Source organism: Plectropomus leopardus, chromosome 3, assembly GCF_008729295.1.
Source record: "Plectropomus leopardus isolate mb chromosome 3, YSFRI_Pleo_2.0, whole genome shotgun sequence".
Lineage (NCBI taxonomy): Eukaryota > Metazoa > Chordata > Actinopteri > Perciformes > Serranidae > Plectropomus > Plectropomus leopardus.
The window spans coordinates 37,012,460-37,036,225 of NC_056465.1; the positions used below are offsets into that span (position 1 = coordinate 37,012,460).

Genomic DNA, 23,766 nt, shown 5'->3' on the forward strand with positions numbered 1-23,766 from the left:
AATCAGACCGAATCTGACCGGATTCAAAATACGTTTACTTAACCTTTAGCCTTTAACCTTTTAATCAGCGTTTTATTTTCTTGTTTTTTTATTATTTATATTTTATATATTATATATCATATTATATATATATCTTAGGCATTTTTTGAAACTTTTGCAGAAAAAAATATAATTTTCGTTTTGTTGCTTGCTTATTTTTAGTTATTTTCTTAAAACGATTTTACTAACTTTTGCATTTTAAAACTTTAGTGTTTTTTTACATTTTTACTTTTTTGTAGGCATTTTTTGTAACTTTTTTACCAACATTTGCACAAAAAATATATTTCTTTTTTAAAACTTTTTTTTTTGCTAATTTTTAGGTGTTTTTGTAACTATGTATGTTTTTCCATCTGATGATGTCATTATTTACCATATTTGGCATATGGAGAAAATACATGCTATTTCCACTGGGTGCACTGTCACAATCAATGTTGCAGCTAATCACTGACATATCAGACTGATAATAAAGAAATATGTATTATATTGAAAATAGTTCTTTTTTTACATCCAAAAACATAGTGGTGTCATGACAAAACCTGACATTTAAAGTCTTAAATTCCTTAAAATGATTGAACATTTGATGTTTATGATTAGGACTGATGTTGGTTAAAAAATTAAATTCAATGAAAGTACAAAATCATGTTAATGTATAACATTCTTTAAAGCTTAATTTTGAAAAGAAGAGAGGTTCCAAAAAAATGGTAAATTTAAAAAAAAAAAAATGTATTGATAATTATCAAAATGACATATTTGAAATGTTACAAAATTATTTTTTAGGACTTTCCTTTTTTTTCCTATACTACTTAGCTTGTCATGCAAATTTTTGGGTAATTTCTTGTTTAACTGCTATTTGCTTTCTCTTCATGTTTTTATAAGAAATCAAGCCAAGGTTTAAAAGGTCAAAAATGTAATTTTAATACAAATTTTAGGCCTTAATAGTCATTAAATAGTCTTACATTTGAATATGTGCTGATTTAAATGCCACAAAGATGTTATCTAATTTAATTTATTCATATTTTAATTCATTTTTGTCAAAACAAGTCAAGCTCTTCTGCTCGCAAGTCTGATAAATAAAGAAAACCTTTTTTTTCTGTATAGGAGCAGTTTTCTTTTGGAAAAATGTAGATTAACCTAACTCACTCTAGCAACTACAATACTCCTACTACATATAACCTTACCTGCATTTACAAAACACATTTTACCTGAACATGTCATCAGGAGTGAATTGCAGGTTCTTGATGTGTTTCAAAGTCCTAAAAGTTTGAGAATCTTACTAAGAAATAAACTTTTATAGAAAAATATCAGAAAACCATAACAAGCTCTTATAGTAACACCGAAGTAGCTGCAGGGACTCTGCAAGAGCATTTGATAAAAGAGCCACATCCACAGTTTGTGATGTCCCAGATAAACCAGTGTTGTTTGTTTAAGAGTAAATAAGTTCACAAAAGAATCATGATGCACAACAGAGATTTTCAATTTTTATTGACTTTTTGGACAATTTCTTTTCCAGTGTCATCCGCAACCGTTCACTTCAATGGTATTTGCATAATCTTTCATTCGATGCTAGGAGGATATAAACCAAGGTAGGCTGATGGCGAGGTGTCGAGTTAGCAGCTGGCGAGCTAAAATCTGCGCTCCTCGGGCAAAATTAAACTAGTTCCAATAACCAGAGGGGGCGGGCGGGGGGAAAAATGTTCCGAGAGCTTTTGGCGGAACAAGAACCTTCCAGTTGTCCGATTAAGACGCACCTGGACATCGTCTCTACCTGGTTTGTATCCTTCTAGCTGTAAGGCTGATAAAAAGGGCCATCGCTATGTGACAGAACAGTCTGCATAGCAGCTGGAAGACAAAGGGACTGGACACTGACCCAGTTTGAGGAACACGGGACGTCACGAGACAGACAGTTGGCACGAGATGGTCGGCTGCTCACAGACAGAGATTTTCGTAAAGTGATTTGACGTCGTCGGACAGTTAGTGTGAGGTTCGATGCGTTGGAGCTCTAGGCCTAGTGTTGCGAAAAACAAGTTTAGTTCTGGCTCAATCTCCGAGCATCTGGCAGTTTGAACGGGCGCCATCCTGCTGTGGCTGAAACCCCACCCACCCACCCCCCCCCTCCCCCCTCCCCCCTCCCCTTTAGTAGAGTTTACCAATTCATAAGGCTACAAGGTACGTGCCGCTACTCGACCACAAAAGCACAGTTAACGAGCAAATGGAAACGTGACAGAGGACAACCACGACGGCGCGCTCCACGACTGACACTCAGCTACATGAGTAAAGCAGGCGGGGGGCGAGAAACAGCCGGCGTCGGCAGCCGGCGGTAATTCAATCCCTTTACCCCACCCTGCTGAAGGCAACTAAGAGAAGGGCAGCTCCCAAAAACTGATGTCTGGCCACCGTTGAATTTTGGTATAACAGTTCAAACCACGATGAAACGTTCGGTCGAACCGACACGCAAATGTTGACTTCACCGCAACATGTTTCTTTTTCTTATCTCAGCGTCTGGTTATGTGATGCAGGTACGAAGCTCACGAGTCGATATCTGAAAGCACTTTTAGACCGATGAATGTGTCGAAGGAAGTACACAGAGAAGGATGACACTCTCAGAACTGAAGACTTTTTCGGGTCAGCGGTCAGTCCGGGTCGGGAGGGGGGGAGGAGGGGCGATAGAGGGGAAGATTGTGTTTTATTTCGGGCCCGTTTGCAGCAGCGCGGCTTAGAAGCGCTTCGGCCCCCATGGAGACGTCTTGGTTGGCCACCGGGGCTCCGAAGCTGGGGAAATCTTCAGAGCTGCTCATATCAGGGGCCTAAAACAGAAAAAAAAAAAACAGGTGTCACCAACAGACTGCTGCAGAAATGGGTTGGCGCATTTTAGCAGTTTAGAGTTCCCTTCCTTATTCGTATTGTCTGTTACCTGCCAAGGGAGTATGGACTTAAATTAGCAGTCTTGCAAACTCCGACATATTTACATTTACACTGACGTTCGTTAATATGGTGTGTCCCTTTTAGAAAAAACCTTAAACAAAAGACATATTACGTATTTTGCTTGTGTGTCTTTAATTGTAGTGGCACTGGTGTGTGACTGTAGTTAAGCTCTTAATTGCTCTCCTGTCCTCTTTTCTCATCCAAGCAGGGCAGAGAAACACCGTGCTCCGTAGTTGAAGGCAGAACACAAGACTAACACTGAGCCGAAATGAAAGTGTTTGTGATGTTTTGGCTCAGCCGCTGCTCTTAGAGAGAGTAGAGACAGAGACAGCTGAGTGGACGAGCGGTGCGCTCCGTGTTGTTATTCGTTAACTTAACTCACCTGTGTGACAGCTGACTTAAAACAAAGGATCTGATGGCATTTTGAGCGAAATATAGCCGATCCCTATCAGTCAAAGAATAACACAAACACGCTGTGAACTCTGAAGCTCTTATGAGTCTTAAAAAAAGACGGCTGTCAGCAGGTGGCTAAATGAGACTACAGAACGTAATCACGCCGATCACAGCTTTACAACCTCACTGTGGTGGTGACGTTGGGTCAGGTGACAGTGGTGGAGTCGTCTATAGCCTAACATTAGCTTTTGACTTCTGGTGATTGTATTTAGGCTTCAAAAATCCTAAAAGTGGTGTTCATTTTAACACAGAGCGTATTTTCTACAATGATCCAAAATCAAAAGGAAAAATCTCATCAGCTTTTTGACAAGAAAACCAGGGAGCCGTTAGCTTCTGGGTCGGCCTGCAGGAAAACGTCATCCTTCACGTATACTTCTCTAATTTTTCGTAACAGTAGAAAACGCTCACCTTCTCATTGCCAGTGGCCCAGGGAGCCTCCCTCACCACGAAGCCTTTGGATGGGCCGCGCTGTTCGTCCATGGCAGCGGCGCTTCCTCCAGGAGGCCTCATGTAAGCCATCTTGGCCTCGTTCTCCACCACATCTGCCATCTGACAACGAAATGTTTCACTGCCAATTAGGAAACAGCCAACATGACAGGCACTTCTTACATCTGCTGTTGTAACGCAAACAAAAAGCTTACGTATTCCTCCTCCAGGTTCAGCAGGTGGTCGATGGCTTCATCCACGAGCTCGGGGCGACCGGTAACCGTCACCAGGTTCGGGTCTGCAGCTCCGCTCTGAGGAAACCTGAGATCAACCTGAAAGAGACGGACACCAAAACAGTTTAATGGACAGGTCTGAGTTATCAACACACACACACACACACACAAGAAAAAAATCAGTATGGGGCACTTTTACTATGAATCACTGCATCAATGAGGCACAGAGGCGATCAAACTGTGGCTCTGCTCGGGTGTTTTTAAAGCCTGGGGTGCTTTGATTCTTCAGCTCATCTGTATTTTTGGGTCCGGTGTTTCTAATATTGTGAAATACATATATTTTTTTTTTTTTTTTACATTTTTAAAGCTGTGGGCCATAATTATCAAAATTAAAATAGAAAAATGCTTGAATATTTTATGTGTCATGTGTCTTTATATCTTTAAACTCTTTCACTTTCTTAAACTGATGGATATTTAACTCTTTTACAATATTGACATTTTTGGAGATGCATCTGTCGATGACCTTTTGACACTGTAGCATTTATATAATATATAGATTTTAATTAAGGAGCTCCACATTAGGCTTTCCCCAAAGAAAAATGAACACAGTGAAAAGTGGAAAACCACAGTACACATAAACCACTAGCAGGGTTTTGTTGTTTATCCCACTGATGAGAACATGTCGCGTCCTCACCTTAAACTCATCCATGATCTTGCGGATGCCCTTGCCGCGGGCTCCGATGATGCGAGCATGGACCCTGCTGTCCAGGGTGATGTCCTCAGAGATCATCTCCTCCAGCTCGTCCACTATGGCCTGGATGGCGTCTCGTGCTGCTATGGCTTTGTGCTCATACCCTGTAATAGTAATTTGATCCTGTGGAGAGACGGCAGCAACGTTAACCCTCTGAAACCTGGATCAAATCGCTTTTCTTGTGCTGCGTTCAGATGCCTTACACAAGTATGTAAACCTTAAGACCCTGAAAAAATTGGTAATTTCTCTTGAAAAAAATGGGGGGGGGCATCCATGTACAAAGGCAAAGTTCTCGCTGAGGCAACTGCGAATTAGTTTCCAGTAAAAAAAAATAAATAAATAAAAAACGCCCCAAAAATAATCTTTACAAAAAATAAATAAATACAAATTTAAAAATAAATCAATAAATAACTTATTTCACTGAATTCTTATCATTTTAAGCACTTTCTCTGGTTCACTTGCTCTTTTGTTGTTTTTTAGTTTCCCACTGTTTTTTTGTGTTTGTGTGCCAATTTTCTTCTGCTTTTAACTAGTTTCTGTTTTGGTAATTTCTTCTTCAGTTGCACATTGTCTTCCTCCTGTGTTTTTAAAAGAAATCAGGCCAATTTGCTCACATTTTGAACAGTAAACATGGCAAGAAATATACTGAAATCTGCGGGGAGAGATAAATCATCCGAACCTCTGCAGTAACTATGAGCCTCTCATGAGGTGGTGATTTAGCTCCACCTGCTGTTTTAACTCCATCATGTCTGAAATGTTTACCTGGTTTTCATCGTTCTTCTCTGGGAACTGGATGTTGACGTCGTGCTCAGTGCGGATGTTGGTTATAATGGCGCCCTTGCGGCCGATGATTTTGGGGTGATATTTGGGGTCCACAGTGATGGTCAGCTTGAAGCTCCTGAGTGCCTGCAGAGGGGTTGATGGAAACAAAAAAAACTGGGTTAGAGCTGCACCGAGTTTGTACTATTAAAGACCTTCACGGACAGATTTTGTGGAGGCATAAATGACCTTATTATGTTCTGTTTTTTCTCTCAAGTCTTCTCCTAAAATATTTGAAAGAACTTCTACATGTACACTTTGTCCCTCGCAAATTGTTCAAAGTTCTTACATTTTTGGAAATCTGAACAGTAAAGGGAAATTTAACTGTTTACCTTGATTAATGTTCTGTACTATAAACTGCTGATCAGAAAGAGATGAATTTTAAAGAAAAAGAAAAAGAAAGAGAAAATTAAGGGTTTTTTGTTTTGTATTTAGTATTTGATCAACAGTGTGGCTTATCAACATAGTCAGCAAAAAAGTAAAGGCATCACCATCAGGCAATTAACTACCATATATTCAGTATGGCAGGCCAAAATGCACTGGAGCTCTTCCTATACTCAGTGTTATCATGAGAGCATCCTAAAGAAGCAATCAACGATAATCACCAACGCTGCAGAGACTTCAACAGAAGTGACCCCACCAGACATAATACCTGACTACACTTCCTATAAAAAAAAGCTTAAAATCTCACACTGTGGATGTTCACTCACCCGATCCTCCTGCTCGGCCTGCAGCTCTTTGACGCGCTCCAAGAGGCCCTCTTTGGCGCGGTCCAGGTGATTGGCCAAGCCGGTGATGGCGATTTTATCCGACTGCTGCTCAGGAGCAGGCACTTGAATATTAACCTGGAGGGTAAAAAGTGACGTCTCTCTGAATTAGAAGCAAAATTAAAAAAAAAACAACAAAAAAAAACACAAAGTCCGAAACACGCACCTCAAATTCATCCATCATCTTGCGAATTCCACTTCCTTTCTGTCCAATGATGTAACGATGAAGCTCAAAAGGCACTTCCACCTCCACCGTGACGGGGACCAGGGCCTGAGGAGAGAGGGCGGGCGATGTTTGTTTTGGGAACGCAGCGACAGACTGGAGGAATAAAAGTGAGCTCTGTTGTTCTGACTGACCTTCAGTGCTTCCACGGCAGCGTCGCAGCGCTCTTTACGGCCAGAAAGCACGATCACGTCACACTTTTTGGGTGCGTTTGGATCGACAGGCTCCTTCACTTCCCCGTTGGCCTCGCCGTTCTCCTGGATGGGAGCCTCTGCAGGAGGCGCTGCAATGAAAATCCAACAAAATCTGCTGAGAATATCTTTTCATTTAACCCTTTTCTGCCCGCAACTGAAATGTTGAGTTTCATTTTTGATTTCCAATCAGCAGCTGTGGATCAAAATGCTCCTGAACGCACAAAGAGTGCGAGATGTCATTTAAAGACCAGGGTTCATACACATTTTTTACCAATAAATCTCCATGACTTTTCCGTAACGTTTTGGCAAATTTTGAAGACCGTCAAAACTTTTTAAAAAATGTGTCAGTTTCTCCATCATATTAACGATGGTCTTTGGGCAGAAATCTTCCCACTGATCACGAGTTTACCTTGTGGGTCCTCGCGGTCTGGGAACTTAATCTGTACGTTGTGATCTCTGGTGATCTGCTGGATCCGTGAGCCCTTGGGACCCATGATGGAGCGGTGGAACTTCTGAGGAATCACACACTCGATGGTCACCTGAGCATCCTGGAAAAGAGAACGATTGATTTCCAGTTTCAGACAGTCATTACACATGGTATGAAATAAATTTCCATGACTTCCAAGATTTCAGGATTTATTTAGTTTTACAAAAGTTTTCTAGGCCTATAATTAGCTATTTGCAACTCTTCCAGGTTTTTCATGACTGTATGAACCCTCAAAGTTCCTATAACAGAGAAAGGAAACAAACCGCAAACAACAAAGACGGTTTTAAAAAAAAAAGTGTATCTACTAACCAAGTCCTCGACGATCTCCAGCATGCGTTTTTTGGCTGCCTCCACACATTCTTTGGCTCCTTTGAGGGTGACCTTGTCGCTCTGAGTACCTGTGCGAGGGAAGCTCACCATCACACCACCATACTCATCAGCAAGGTCCCTGAGGACCTGGCCGCGGCGCGCCACAAAGTAGCGATGGTGCTTTGGGTCGACGTTCATGGTGTCCTCAACGACGTTGTCCTGTAACCAAAGAGTTAAAATCCAGGTATTATTGGAGAAGCAAAGCTTTATCGGCAGTTATCCTGCGCAGTTTAAAACTCATGTGGAGCCACACCAAACTCTTGATGAGCTCCTCCAGCTCCTTCTGGGCGTCCCGCACCGCCTCCTCAGTGCCGACCACAGTGATGAGCTCCTGGTCTTTGTCCTCGGTGGTGGGGAAAATGATCCTGGCTCCGGTGGTGTCGCGAACCTTGCGGATGTTTCCGCCACCTTTCCCGATGAGGAACTTGTGGTACTCTGGCTTTGCACGCAGCTCAGCAGTGTGACTCTTTGTTTGCTGGGAAAACAAACAAAAAAAAAATAACAATAAGAAACATATTACAAGTCAACCCAGGGGTAAAACTCATCCAGGGAGAAAAAGGTGACAAAGATAAGAATCCTCTAGGGGTTAAATATTAGCTTTTAAAATGTGGATTTGTGGTTGATTTCAGCATGAAAATGTGGCTTTTGCACATTACAGCTATTGCACTTGCTGCTTGGTCAATTAAAAGAAAGGGCTTACATATGATGTTCATAAATTGATTTTACAGCCACAACTGAAAGAAAAACTGTCAAAGTGATTTCAATGCAGCTTCTGTTTTTGGTGAGTTTGCTCATTTTTAGGCGACACAAACAGGCCGCTTTATCAAGCATCCTGTTTAAACTATATAACAAGTAACGTAAGCTCATTTCTTAATTAAATTTAGTGACACACCAATAGTGAAATTCGATGACTTTTCCAAAACTTTCAAAGGTATATTTAGTTTTGCGAAACTTTACCCGGCCCGGAAAAAGTCACCATTCATAAATTTTATGACTTTTTCACACTTTTCATGACCCCTCTAACAACTTCAGAGCTTGCAGTCTTTACTCTGACAGCTCAAAGTTCTCCGCATGTGGTGATGTGCGACCGACGAGGCACAGAGGCAGCTCTTCACCTCTTTTCTCGTCCCTCTCTGCCCGTCTTACGGCTGCCAGTTTAACGAGGTCAACAGAAGTTCAACATTTTATCTTTCCCACAAACCTTCTCCTCTGCCAGGGCGAGCAGCTGCTGCTTGGCTTTCTCCACCTCCTCTACGGGGCCGCGGATGGTGACCTTATCGATGCCCGAGCCCTCGGTGGGAAAGTGGATGTGCACGCCGCCACACTCCTCCATGATGGAGCGCACGAAGCGGCCCTTTGACCCGATCAGGGAGTTGTGCAGCTTGGAGGGGATGGACACCTCTATCTCTGTGATGTTTGCCTGAACACAGTGAGACAGATTTAGACCTTCTGTCACAGATTTAGAGTGATTGCTTTTACTTCAAACCTCTTTTGGCAATTAAAAAAAATAAATAAAAGTGCAAGCCAAAAGACTAATTAGCAGGTAAATGAGCAAAAACACAAAAGGATATATAAAATTAAAAAGGTATATGAATAAAATATATAAATTAATGAATTAATAAATAGTCGAAGGAAAAGCAGAAGAAGAAAAAAAGAAAAGGTAGGGGGAGAGAAAATATCGCGGTTCAAGTCCTTTTCCATTAGATTCCTAATAAAAGACAGTTATCTCTATTATATGAAGGATATTTTAAAAGAAAATCAAATTCTTATTTTGATTAATTAGGTCCCAAATAAGAGAGAATAAACTAGTTGTGACTTGTGTGATTTATATAAAATGTGTGCATGCATGTGCTCACCAGCTCCTTCTGAATGGCCAGGATGCGGTTTCGTGCAGTCTCACAGTTTGCCTTCTTGCCTGTGATGACAATCATCTCAGAGTTGCTGTTCTCTGCAGGCAGGTCGATCTTTGTGTTTGTTTCCTCTCGAATCTAGAAAGCGAAAAAAAAAAAAGAAACATTAAGTGAAACACGGACACCCTAAAGACCTCATTCAGCTGTAGAAATTATTTTTAATATTCAGTACCTTCTTGATATTTGAACCTCCTTTTCCAATTATGTTTCTGTGGAATTGCTTGAAGATGGGGACTGAGAGAGAGAAGCTGTTCTCCACCTGACAAAAGGAATCACAGAAAGTTTAAGTATTTTTCAACCTGGACCTTATGTTCACGTTTTTTGTGTCCAAGAGCAACATTTTTGTAAAGTGGTCCAATTTTTCAGCGAGAGCTGCAGACGGCAGCCATGAAACAGGCTGCAATGTAACCACTCTGTGCATGTTTAATGCACAGTGGTCCCCATTAATACGGGCAATGTAGAGACCTCTATTTTTGCTTTTGCCTCCTTGTTTTCCTTGTTTGGTTATAATTGTTTGATCTGTTTTGTTATGATTTTTAACTTTGGATTATACTTATTATTATTACTGATGTGTCACACTTGTATATTTTTTGTTCTCCTTTTCTTGGACTGTGAAAAGAGAGGTGGGAGATAAATGCCGAATTATTGAATGCATTGTGGGAAGTGGTACTGCCATTGAATGGGTACTGAAAATGGGCATGGAAAGACAAAAAAAAAGCCTATTATAACGTGAAATGTGACTGGTGTGCCGTCAGGCGTGGAGGGTTTTGTTGTGTATTATTGTTTCTTTTTGCAAGTTAATTTTTGTTTTTAAAAGTTGATGATAAAAATAAAAAATTCTCTGCTTCCCCTGCATCACTGCACAGACTGTCACTCATGACAAGACCACTTCCCCAAATGATCCATTAGTCACTTACACACAAAAACGTGGATGCCAAATGAAATAATCTCTTAACATAAAATCTTGACTGCATAACACACGAGTGAGGATTTACCATCTCAGCCACTATCTTCTGCATGAACTTTGCGCATTTTTCCACCTCGTTTCTTGGGCCCCTAAGTTGAACGATGTCACTTTTCTGTGCTGGGTCGGGGAAATTGATGATGACCTGGAAAAATAAAAATAAGATTATAGTGTTATGAAAGCACATTTAAAGGGTTCAGTGCTGACAAACCAACATCAACAGATAACCAACTCTCACCTCGGGGAATTTGTCGCGCACTTCTTTTATCTTCTCCCCTTTTTGGCCGATGATGGCTCGGTGAAAACGCTGTTCGATGATCAGGTCCTTTGTACGCTCGTTCTCCTGCCAGAGAGAGGACGTTTAGCGACGATCAGATCCAGTGAGCAGCATCTTTCCGCGAACCCGGGTCTGTACTCACCATGCGTGACGCAAGCTCCAGCAGCTCCTTCTTGGCCTCCTGGACACCCTGGGGATCCCCTTCAATGCGGATCAGGTTGCTCTTCTCATTGTCGGGGGGGATGCGGACAGTCACCTTGTGCAGCTCTTTGATGCGGTTGACTATAGATGAAAATAAATGTATGTAAATACACTTTTTGTTGCGCTGCTGCAATTCAATGCACAAGATTTTTGACAGCAGGACTGTACTTACTGTTGACGCCTCCTTTTCCGATCAGGTGTCTGTGGAATTTGGGATCCACGCTGATCTCGGTGTAGTCCATACGGCTTACCTTTTCAGAGGAAGCAGAAAAAAAAGGCATGAGTATCACTGGAATAAATTCAGCTTTTAAATGTTGTCACCTATTCTGCTCATTTTCAGGTTCGTACTTGTATTTTAGGTTTTTACTAGACCACGTTTACATACCTTAACCCTCTGAAACCTGGATTGATATTTGTTTTCTTGTTCTGTGTTTAGATGCCTTTCACAAGCATTAAAACCTTTGAAACCGGAAAAGACCTATTTGGATTCGTTTAACGCTTGAGAAAAAAAAGTGTATATTAGCACTTTCTTTCAGTCCATGTCCTATTTGTTTTTTATTTTTCACTTTTCAGGTTATCATCTCATTGTGTTTTTTTTTTCTTTTTGGCTTGTTTCAGATATATTCTTCTTGTTTTTTTTTTTACCATTTACCTTGCGTCCCCTTTTTCTTTTATTTCTTGCAAACAAACTACCTGCTTATGAGTAATTTCGTTTTAAGTTGCTCCTTGCCTTCTCATGTTTTTCAATACCTTTATATTATTGTAACAGATATGATGTGGCACACCCAAACTCAATACTCACCAAATCTGTAACAATGGTTTCAATCTGGCCCTGCACCATCTGCACGTCTTTGGTGGGACCCTCCAGGGTGATCCGATCTTCTCCCTCGGTGAACTCAATGTGCACCTGCACGCAAAAGAAATGAAAAATGTTACAAATTTAAATCTAGTAACAGAATATTGATATAGTTAAGAAATGCATCCATCAACAGACCTTGGGCATCTGTTGGGTAATCTTGGCCAAGTTCTGCCCCTTCTTGCCAATAATGAAACGATGAAGCCAAGAGGGAGCTGAGACCGAGGAAACAGTGTAGCTGTTTGCCTGCAAAAGGAAACATTTTTTTTTTTAAAGTTACTTTTTTTTTCCCCATTTACCTGTGTCAAAGGTCATACTCAATGGCTGTCACACCTTGGCGTAAACTTCAGTGAGGGCCTGACCCAGACGGTCCGGCTCCCCACGAAGGATGACAGTTTCTGAGCTGCTGTCAGAAGGTGGGATCTCAACTGAGACACCAGTTTTCTCCAGGATCTCCTGCAGGGTGTTTCCCTTGGGGCCAATCACATACTTGTGCTGAGACTTCTTCACCTCCACTGCAATGGTGGTGGCATTCTTCTTCTGCAATGCAAAGATTGGTTGATGAGGAATAAGTTTAGAAAAGTGATACTCAATTTATGGCCCATATGCCATATCTGGCCCCCAGTAGGGCGCCGATTGAAATGTCCTAAAATCCTAGAAACATGTATGGGGCTGCTCCGACTGGGCCCTGGCCTCAAAGTGGCCCCCATACAAAGCAGGTTTGAATATCCCCGTTTAAGGTTTTTTCGTCCCAGTGTGATCCTTATCAACACAAACTTTCCATGCAAACGCTTTGATTTCAGCTCACCTTGTCTTCATAAACCTTCTTGATCATAGCCACAGCAAGGGCCACCTGCTCCTTCTCCCCAGTGATGACAATCTCCGTCTTGTTCACACTTGGAGGGGGGACATTAATGCGGGCGCCGGTCTCCTGCATCATCTCTCCGACCAGCTTGTTGTAGGCGCCGGTGATGAACGGGTGGTACACCTTGTCGATGTTCACCCTCTCCACAGCGCGCTTGTCCTAAAATAAGAGACGAGGAAAAAAACATTAAAATAAGTCCTAAAGCTGCGACATTGAAGATGCATGTCGATGTAGTAAGCTGAACGTCTCCGGGGAAACGTCACCTGCTCAGCAGAGATCAGCAGGATCTCATGCTTTGCCTTCTCCAGGCCCTCCTTGGTTCCAGAGATCTTGATCTGGTTACTGGGGTCGTCAGGTCGTGGGATCTGGATTTTGGTGGCAGTCTTGAGCTCCAGCTCCTGAAGCTTCTCCCCGTTTTTGCCGATAACGAAACGATGGTGCTCCTTGGGGATGGCGACAGTCGCTGAAGCCTGTTAAAAAATAACATTTAAAGTTGGCACCATTGTCTTCAACTATCAGCACCTCATACAATCATCATCTAAGGCGGAGCTCTTGACCTGAGTCTGCAGTCGGGACACAATCTCCTTACGGGCCTTCATCACGGCATCCAGCTTTCCAGAAACCATGATGGAGAGACCCTGATCTTTAGCCAAGGAGAGTTCCAGGTGGGCTCCGGTCTTGTGCATGATGTCCACACAGACCTTCGCTTGGTCTCCTTCCCCAAACTGGTTGAGGTCCTTGTACTTGCGCTCCTCTAGCGGCACATGGAAAACCTAGTTGCAGAAAAACAAGTCAGTTTGATGAACAATTATTAAATGAGGTTTTCTCTGATTGACTCTGAAAACAAATGCGTTATAAAACTGTGCATTGTTTCACAGCAGCCACGTCTAAACTAAGAAAGGAAGGACTTTCGCTTGCATTTATACAACATGCACACTAAATGTGACACTCAACTTCATCATCAATTTAACTGTGGCTCCTGATAGGGCGCCGAGTGGCCCCACTCTCATCTTCTAATTCACAATAAATATTAAGTTATTCACTGAGAACTGTTTTGGCACTGTTAGTATCCATAAGGTACCAGAGTACATAAAACAGCATAAAAATAGAGCTTGTTTGTTAAAAAAGTGCCAGTGGAAGATCCCTCACACCCCCTTTTAGAGGTCCTAACTAAGACCCTAATGTCCTAAAAGCCTAGAAACATCCTGACATCCTACAGACGACCAAAAAAAGACATTCAAATCCTTGACACCTGGAATGCTCGAGTAGCATCCTAAAATCCTACAAATGTCCTAAAATCCTACAAACGTCCTAAAATCCCAGAGACATGTATGGGGCTGCAGTGACTGGCCCCTGGCCTCCTGTCATTTTCCAAAAGTGGCCCCCAAGCAGAGCAAGGTTAGTATACTTGACTTAGAGTAAAATCAAGAGTGAATGGTACAGAAAACTGGGAGGCGAGGCAGTAAAAACTGTAGAGGTAAACTGGGAGTAGGTTGTCTGAGCTGGGAACACTGGAAATGAATCTGATGTACAAAACAGTCACTATTTGACCTCATCATATTGGGCTTCTCACTATGAAATGCCTTCACTTTTTCGCTCATTGGTGGACAAAATAAATCACCATGTGATGAGCAATGTTGCGGTTTGTGCACTTGCTTCTGGAAAAACTGAATTAAAACCTGAATATAAAAAATAAAAGTTTAAAATGTTTTTTGGTTTTTTTAAACTGTGAGTAGCTTTTTAAAGTAGGAGAATTAAAACCAACTCTGTGTCCCCACATCATTTTATTCACGTTATCTCAATCCAGTGTAACATTTCTTGGCTTTCCTCAAGAATAACAAAATGAAGCCTTAAAAAAACATAAATGCAATAAAAAAAGTAAGTGAAGTAAAAAAACTTCAACACACTGCTTTTGCCTGCAGGGCAGATTTTTTGGTGAAATTGTTCTATTTCCTGGGCTTAGTATCTCTTCAGTGGAACATGCTGAGGCATGTTCTCTGGGAAATTGTGAAAGGTATTCTGGGAAATGTATGAGACCACCAACTAAAGAAGTACAAGAAGATAAAAGTACAAATTCACCTTTCACCATCACAAAGGACACAAATGAAAACACATATTACAAAACTTTTTTCCACATAATAACTAGCAAACTGATTAGTACATGTGTCAGGAACGTTAAAAGCGCCATACCTGGGTGATAACAGAGGACTTGAGAGGACGGATCTTGGTCCAGGCGTTGGTAGAGTCCTGGGTCCCCTCAGGTGAGGCCGCCTTCTCGGGCAGAGGAGGGAAGGCGTCCTTGTAGGTAGGAAGGGCATCCTCTTCCCCTTCAGCACTGGGTCCTGCCCCAGCAGCTGAGCACAGACAAAACAAACAGGTGAGTCCACTTATGACTCTACGTTTCACAAACCGAGGACATGCTTAAAAATCCAAAATACTCACCACCACTCTGCTCTGGCAAGAGCCCACTGCGGTGCTCATTGAAGCTTTCCTGCGTAAGTACAGCGACTGAGCTCATGGTCAAAATCCCACGTTTACACAGAGTCCGGGTGTGCCACTGGAAGGAAAGAGTGGAATATTTTGTTTTATCAATCAGTGATTAACAGGGTCCTACATTAATACCAATGATCTGGAGCCGTTTGCTATTTGTGATATTTCTGTATTTGTGTTTTTGTCCCTTAATTTTCTTATTCGTCTGAAGTGGGCAGAACAAAGTTGGAAAGTGGAGGTTGCATAAACCAATTTGCAAGTATTTAGCAACATTTGAAATAAAATCTGATGACAGTTTTGAAGAGACTCAATTATGTTGCCAGCACCGTCAGTCAAACGGATCAAATCTCCCCCACAAAGTCTTGATGAGGCACATTAGGGCACCAACTTTTTAACATTAGTTGTTAAAAAAAACACACACATTTAAAAACAAAATTTCATAAACAAACACTCTCTTATTTAATCTACACTGTGTTCAGACTCACAGATAATTAAACAGTTGTACTGACACTGAAAACCTGTGTCAGCCTTCTTTTTATGCACACAAAACATTGATCAGGAAAGACTCAGACTGATTAGCAGAATCAATAACTGCATTGGTATCAACAAACTCTTGTCAATTTCCATCCCTATATGTATAGGCTCACTATATACATATAAAAAAATTTCACAGGGTCATAAAAGTCTAATAACTACAGCAATGACACATCTAATAATCAATGACACTTGACTTTTATTTTAATTGTTTTATTGCAAATCTGGACTCCACCAAAGTGTTGTGATCACCTTTTTGGATTTAACCACTTATTGCTGCTGTGTGTTTATGTTTTGTACACTTCAGAACTACCAGTGATAAAGCCTTTCTTTATCTGTGGCTAAAAAACAATAAACAAGTCTACCGTTTAAATGGTGGAAAAGGGATTTAACCTCTCAGGAGTCACGTGCGCAGATTTAGCATTTTATACACACTTATCACAGGTGGACTTTGGGATTTTCACCAGTAATCTAATCTCTCTTATCAAATAAAGCTGTGTGTCTCACAGAATAGTCACACTTATTGTCACACTATCATGTCAGCACCATGTTAATGTTCACCGAGAGTGTGAGCGGCAAGTAAACAGATTATGCTTCAGCTCCACAGAGGAAAACACTGGTGTGGGCAGGGCCACGACTAAAGTGCATGTTGTCTTTCTGGAAGAAACCAGTTTGTCTTGTGCTCGATGGTCTTTGTCCAGTGCTATTCTAAGAAGTGTAACCGAGTGCTGCAGGGTTAAGAGGATTTTTTTGACCCCTCTGTGTCCATGTTGGACAGGATTAAAGCAAAAAATCCCCGGACAGAAAAATTAGACGCCCTGTCTGGGGATCTTTGAACGTGAATAACTCTTTCCACCAAAGAAGCATAAAGCCGATCCTCTTATTTATGACATTTATAAAAAGACGACCACACAGCCGTTTGGATTTCTGACTTATATAAAGCCAAAAGTGCTGATTGAGCTCCATTAACGATGATTATTTTTGCTCTGCAGAGGGAGAAAATAAACAAATGAGTGCTCTGACTAAAGCTTGATTCAATTTCACTGTCAACGATTAAACTCAATATTTCATCAGGAGTCGCTGCTCTGTTTTTTTTTGTTGGTTTTGTTTTTGGCTGGTAGAGAAACTTTAACTCTGTCCAACAAGAGCAGAGGAATGTGAATTATTTTAGGGTGGATTTTGCCCCCGAGCACGCCTGAAACTCATCTGAAAGCACATAAAGACTCCAGGATGTCAGCAGTAACATGCTGATATTGACAGTTTTTACCCACACACCAGGCAACTGGAGGGAATTCACTTCAAGCTCCTACACGGTGGTGGTTTAGCAGGCGATTTCCCCCCTACACATTTTCAACCACCCTTTCAGTGGCCTCCTCCTTGTCAGGCTTCATAAACATAAGGCTGTTCGGCCCAGGACTCATTACCGTTAGCAGTCTGCGATGCAATTCTCAGTGTGCACATAAATGAAACATTTAATATGGATTTCATTATTGTGACATTTGAACACCTTTTTAGAAACACAGAGTTCATATGTATTTTTACAAATACATTCACATGGCTTTTCCATGATTTTGGGGAAAATACTAAAGACCATACATACTTTGAAAAGACCATCAACACACCTTATTGTTTGTTTTCTTTCATTGCATATTTTAAAAGAAACAATATGATGACCTTTTCTTTCAAAAAACAAAACATTGGGCATCTTTTAAAAAATTTTGGTGATTTTAAAGAAAACATTCTAGCTTTTTTTTTTCTTTCTTTAAATGTTTTTGGGTCATTTATAAATAAAATATTTTTTTCCCTTAATTTTTGTTTTTTTTCTTATTTTTATTTGGGCACTTTTTTCCCCACTGTATAAAAAATGTGATTTTTAAAGGAAAAAGGGTCTTTTAGGCAATTTTCTTTTTACTTTTTACATTGACCACTTTTTATCACAGTCAGAAACTATAAAAACAGAATTTTTTATAGGATTTTTTTCAATCAGATTAGTTTTTATATACCTCTTATTTATTCTTTTATGTTATTTGTACAATTGCTGTCTTTGTGCTGCTGTAACAACTGAACCCTCTGGGGTTCAATAAAGGTTTACCTTATCTGATCCAGGATGAGGGAAGACAAAGCCACGCCAAAGCTAAACAGACTCTGATAGATGTTTGCCTTATTCAAAATGAAAGTGTGCACCACACTTAAAACGGTGAACAGTGGTTTTTCAGGATTATTTGGATTTTTTTCTGCAGAATAAACGTGGTGTGTTGAGAGACTTTGAAGTTGAACACTATGAAAACAATGTTTAAACATTTCTACAGAACATAGAGCTCATTTTAAGTTAGTGATTTTTTTTTAATGAATTACAATGTTTAACAGATGCAAAGGACTGTGGGACAAAATTGTTTCATGGCTTTGTTTCACAGCTAGATTTATAGATAAAATATTTTCTTAAGCACCAGGGAGGGACTTATCATTTTGGCTTCAAGGGATGGACATATAACTTGAAATGGCTGTATCATGTATTTATTTTACAGACAATTTTTTAGAGATTTTGGTTTTTTTTTCATGACCTTTTTTCTTAAGATTTTTTGGGTGATTTCTTAAGAAATCATTTCAGCTATTTTACCATTAGAATTTGATTATCTGAAAAAACAAAAAAAAAAGAAATATCACTAAAAAGTGACAGCATTTATCACAGCCAAAAACTATAAAAACAAAAATTAACATTGGATTTTCAAATCTGACAGTCCTTGGATACATCATGTGTTATTAGACTGGTGTGTGAAACAAAATTCCATGATTCAATTCCATTCTCCAAAACTTTTTCATGCCTGGACATTGCCAATGGTAAACTCCATAACTTTTCCAGGTTTTTTATGACCGTACAAACGAGAGGGCAACCAATAGTTATTTTTTTCAGGGCAGATACCGATACTGATTATTAACAGTTAATGAGACCAAGAACTGATATTTGACGATTGTTAAAATGAAATGCTGATACAGATAATCGGCAGAATGTCAAATATCAGTCGCAATAATCAGCCAGGATGATAATCTGCCGACACCTAGTACAAAACCTATAAAAGTCAGTGAGAAGACATCTTTGCAAACTGGCTCAGCCAAAGTGCTGAAGCTCTATACTCCACAAAATCCTAATTATACTTCATTACTACAGGGTCAACCATATCAAGCTGTGGTTAAGAAGAGGCAGAATCACATTAAAGGTAGACAAACCAGTATGACGCCAATTGCTTCAAACGGTATTCGTGTCAGTACTAACAGTGTTAATAGTTGTAGCGACTTACCAGCTAAATGGTCAGTTACCAGATAATCCGTCCTGTAAAGATGCAATTTCCCGTCAGCCTGCCAGCTTTTGCCTAAAAAACAAGGAAAAAAAGTTTGTTTTAGTTTAAAAAAAAGAAAGATAAATCAATGTTTCATGGGGCTTGCTTTATTTTTATTTATTTTTTGCACAAACTGGCTGCAAGCTTATGTATGCACAAAATAGAAAAATATCTGTATGATCAATTGCATCAAGCCCCATAAACTAAAAGTACTAAAAATGGTTTAAAATACCAATCTCCATTAAAAAACACCTATTTTTTTGTATTAAACAGCTTAAACAGTCACTACATGGAAAATTGAGACAACAATTATGAAGTCAACCCTCAGAAGTAGCTGCTGTGGAGGCTTTAATGTACAATATGTAAATACTGATATACCAGGAGATGAAAACAAACACACAAGGGGATTTAAGCAAAAATTTTAAATAAAATCATTATTATTATTATAAAACAGCTTCACATAATAAAAAATGTTGTTGTTTTTTTTTTTGTTTTTTTTTTTTTAAATCAGTGTTTCTCCGATGCTGTTCAGCTTGATAATTTTCTCTGATAACTGCAGATAATTTACTTCTTGGTAAAAACCTCCTAAACATCTGGACCTTAAAAAGGTTTCTTCCTCTCCAAAACAAACAGATCAGATGATGAAAACTGATTAAAAAAAAACACTGAATAAAGCAATTGCAAGGCATTACAAAGGGAATATGACGCCACTGAGAAACAACAGGGACCAAATGACAGAAACCATGTCCTTGATTTAAATAATTGATTTTTCTGGCTTTGAATATTGTTGGAGGCATTTGGGATAATGTAGTACACAACTTTTAAAAAAAGCATATTTTGATCTAGTTGCTTTTACACATTTTAATTTGAAAAAGTTACATACTATATCTTTAAGTTGTATATTTTTTTTGATAGTGGTGCTTCTAGTGAGACCAGCGGGGAAAAATACTGCCAAAATCCTGCCGTCTCAGACAAATGAAACCATCCAGAAATTTAAAAGTAATCAGATAAAGCTGATGCCAAGAAGCGCATTACTGAACTCCAGTAAAGTATAGATGCCACTAGAGCTCCTCGACAAGCATCTGGCTTTCAGAATTAACTCTGCGCTGTCAGACAGCAGGACGGACCTGGCAATTAATGAAGCTGCTGTGGGTGAACCAGGTATATAAGCTGATGCTCTCTTATGTAAGAGCCGGCAAAACCACACAACCAAAGTGTCTTATTAAAAGGGTGTGATAATTAAAGGCTATGTGTTGTCACATACAAAGAGACAATTTTGTGCAAGTCATGAGAAACATTTTATTTTGCAAGTCTGCCACTGGCATCACTGATTTCCTTTCACTTTGCAATGTTAATAGATATATTAATAAATATAAAGTTACCACAAAGATAAGCATGTTTGGTAAGGGTCCCTTCTGTCTACATTCAATCAATATTTATAAAGAATGCACTAAATAAGATGTAACTAGAATGTACTTCCTTTTACCATTATTAAAGCAACTAATGATATTATTGCCCCTTAATTAGATTATTAATCATAATAATCAAGTTATCGACTTGTCAAGGTCAGTTAAAATGAACAAGATTGTGTCCAATAATGCCTTTGTGTTTATATGCCTGTTTGATTGCGTAAAAATGTCAACAACATTTTATCCAACATGATGCCAGAATAAACAGAGCTGCAACGATTAATCGGTTAGCTATCAATTATTAAACTGATGAGAGCAACATCGTGGAAAAATCCTAGAAATGTCTCAAAATCCTATAAATCAGAGAAGTGTCCTTCAGTCCTAGAAATGTAATAAAATCCTAGAAACATCCTTAAATCCTAGACATGTCCTCTAATCCAAAACACAGCCTCAAATCCTGGAAACATCCTAAAATCGTTCAAATGTGCTAAAATATTAGAAATGTCCTCAAATCCAAAATACAGCCTCATATCCTGCAAATGTTCAAAAAAAATCTGACATCTGAAAGTTCAATAAACGTCCTAAATTCTAAGAAACGTCCCAAAATCCCATAAACGTCCTAAAATCCTAGACATGGCCTCAAATCCTACATACATCCTAAAATCCCAGAAAACATTACAAATCTCCCCAATCCTACAAACGTCAAATAATCTTAGAAATGTCCTAAAATCCTGCAGACATGTATGGGGCTGCTGTGATTGGCCCCTGGCCTCCCGTCATTATGCAAAATTGGCCCCCAAGTAAAGCAAGTCTCCTGTCTCCCTGTCTCAATATGACACGTGTATATTAGTACACGGTGATGCCATGTTGTTTTGCTTAAAGTACCGTGTCATGGTTGCAGTTTGGGGTTTAAAACCTGGAGCCTAATAACCACATTAAGCTCCACACTCATTAAAAACACACATCCACATGAAGTGGTCAACCAACGCAGCTCAAAAAAACTCGGCGTCATATTATCTAACCTCCCTCTGAGGTCATTCATGTTAATAAGCGCCTAACTAGTGACCGCTGACGAGCTGGTCTGGCTGGTTAAATGTGCATTAACGCTAGCAGCAGCCTGACAGCCTCCGAGCCTGTAATAAATCCCAGATTAAGGATTTAAAGTGGCTGGTTAGTGCGAGCGCTAGCTAACACGATATCAAGTTAACTAGCTGACACATTACAGTTGACGCTAGCTGCCCGTCACGTTAGCTAGTAAAAAATGCTCTATCGACGATTTATTAGCTTTCATGGTGGTTAAAATCGGGTGTTTAATCAACGTATGTGCCTCTGAGTGGAAGAGGGGGGCTAAATATCACCGCATTACTAGCTGCTAACTCGTAGCTAGCTAGTTAGCATAACTTGCTAAAAACTTTGACACGTAGCTCCTCGGCTAACGCGTAGCTTGGCTCACTCACACAGGCACAACTTAGCTAATGACATGAGGCTAACAAACACGGGATTAAAAACTAAAAAACCGACACACTCGTACTCGCGTAGGTGTCGTCTTTTTGGTACAGATTAGCCGATAAAGACGCGGTGGTGAAAGTTGTGGTGTAGCCGGAGCTAGCTCGTGTTAGCGTTACAGTTTGTTCTGGTAGCTCGCTAAAGTCCACGTAGGCATACAGCTGAGCAGGGGGAGAAATGACACGGAGTCAGGCCGGAACATACTGTAACACCCGGGGCTCAAAAACAACCCGTGCCCCCAACGAGAGCCACCGCGACATGCGTGACACGCGCGGGGCTCACGTGTGAAGCCGATGCCGTCATATTTTGGGAGAAAGCAGAGGAGTACTTACTTATTTTTATGTTCTCGTCTGCCCTGAAGGTGCAGAAGCTGAGATGAAATTCCACTGGCGAGAAGGTGGGAATGAAGGCTGACGGATATATACGAGAGCCGCCCGCCAATCACAGCCGCCGACGTCACGACGGAGAGTCCGGTTACACACAACTTATTTTTCATTTGCAGCAGCGACACAGTGTCCGACAACCGCCGAGCTGTGATTCACACATGGAGATAACATGGCAGAGAAAACATGTCAATAATACTGACACCGATTTCATCTTTCTGCGCTTCAAGAAAGGACGGGGTTTTAGGACATTCGAGGATTTTAGGACATTCTATGATTTAGGGACATTTTAAGGATTTTAGGACATTTCTGGGATTTTAGGACATTTCTATGATTTAGGACATTTCTGGGATTTTAGGACATTTCAAGGATTTTAGCATGTTTTTTGGATTTCAGGACATTTAAGGACATTTCTGGGATTTGGGGGCATATCTAGGACTTTAGGACATTTTAAGGATTTTAGGACATTTCTGTAATTTTAGACCGTTAACTGTGATTTTAGGACATTTCTATGATTTTAGGACGATTCTGGGATTTTACAACATTTATAGAATTTTAGGACATTTCTGTCATTTTTAGGACGTTACTGTGATTTTAGGACATTTCTAGGATTTTAACACAATTCTGGGATTTCAGGACATTTCAAGAACTTTGGGACATTTCAAGGATTTAAGCCTATTTCAAGGATATTAGGACTTTGATTTAAGGATGTTTCTAAGGCTTTAGGACATTTCTAAGACATTCGTTGTTTTTTACTTCATTTTTTTCCCCTTATTTTTAGCTCATGTTTACTTTTTAAAAATTTCACTCCCTCCTCCCATGTTTTGAAAGAAATTAAGCCAATTTGCTCCGATTTGAATCATAGATTGTATGGTTTTAAACTTTTAAAGCCTGATCAGATTGTTTTTGGGTTTTGTTTTCTTTTCATTTTTTGGAAAAACATTGCATTACTAATGAGCAACTTGAAATTACTCAAAATTAGCTTGAAATTTGTAAAAAAAAAAAAAAAAAAGGAAAAAAGAGACCTGAAAATTAGCACAAAAACATAATAAACAAGAATAAAATAAAAAAGGAATAACCTGGAAAAAGTGCCAATATACAAGCATGTGTACATCTTTCTGTGACATAATAAATATAATAATAATAATAATAATTTAATATATTCTAATCATATTTAGATATATCATAAAAGATTACAAGAAATGTTCCTCATGTGTTTTTAATACATGCATAATATTTTATCTCTCCTTTTAAAAAACAAACATATTTTCGGGCCATTTTCTTGTCATCATTTCCTAATTTCTTGCAGTTTACCAGTTATATTGAGCAAAGTTGCTCATTACCTTTTTCCCC

General features: G+C 39.8%; 1 protein-coding gene across 1 annotated transcript; it reads right to left on the reverse strand.

Moving 5' to 3' along the window:
- Positions 1-1,504: 1,504 nt before the first annotated feature.
- On the reverse strand, positions 1,505-22,444 carry hdlbpa (high density lipoprotein binding protein a). The gene is made up of 28 exons (XM_042483769.1): positions 22,363-22,444; positions 19,077-19,148; positions 15,199-15,313; positions 14,947-15,110; positions 13,314-13,529; positions 13,020-13,226; positions 12,700-12,915; positions 12,225-12,431; positions 12,030-12,137; positions 11,838-11,942; positions 11,208-11,286; positions 10,977-11,116; positions 10,796-10,900; positions 10,589-10,702; positions 9,766-9,852; positions 9,540-9,671; positions 8,885-9,103; positions 7,937-8,158; positions 7,624-7,842; positions 7,237-7,375; positions 6,768-6,916; positions 6,577-6,681; positions 6,354-6,488; positions 5,587-5,730; positions 4,768-4,947; positions 4,056-4,172; positions 3,823-3,963; positions 1,505-2,843 (listed from the first exon to the last, which is right to left on the reverse strand). The coding sequence occupies exons 3-28, from the start codon at positions 15,272-15,274 to the stop codon at positions 2,670-2,672; spliced, it is 3,900 nt and encodes a 1,299-aa protein (XP_042339703.1). The 5' UTR covers positions 15,275-15,313; positions 19,077-19,148; positions 22,363-22,444; the 3' UTR covers positions 1,505-2,669.
- Between the last annotated feature and the right edge of the window lie 1,322 nt (positions 22,445-23,766).

Bases quoted from the DNA above. Each gene is read 5' to 3' on its own strand.
- hdlbpa (XM_042483769.1), bottom strand. From the start codon at position 15,274: ATGAGCTCAGTCGCTGTACTTACGCAGGAAAGCTTCAATGAGCACCGC. The intron at 11,943-12,029 runs GTCTGTTGATGG...TTTTGCGTGCAG, and splicing joins TTACCCAACAGATGCCCAAG to GTGCACATTGAGTTCACCGA. The intron at 5,731-6,353 runs GTGAGTGAACAT...ACCCCTCTGCAG, and splicing joins AGGCCGAGCAGGAGGATCGG to GCACTCAGGAGCTTCAAGCT.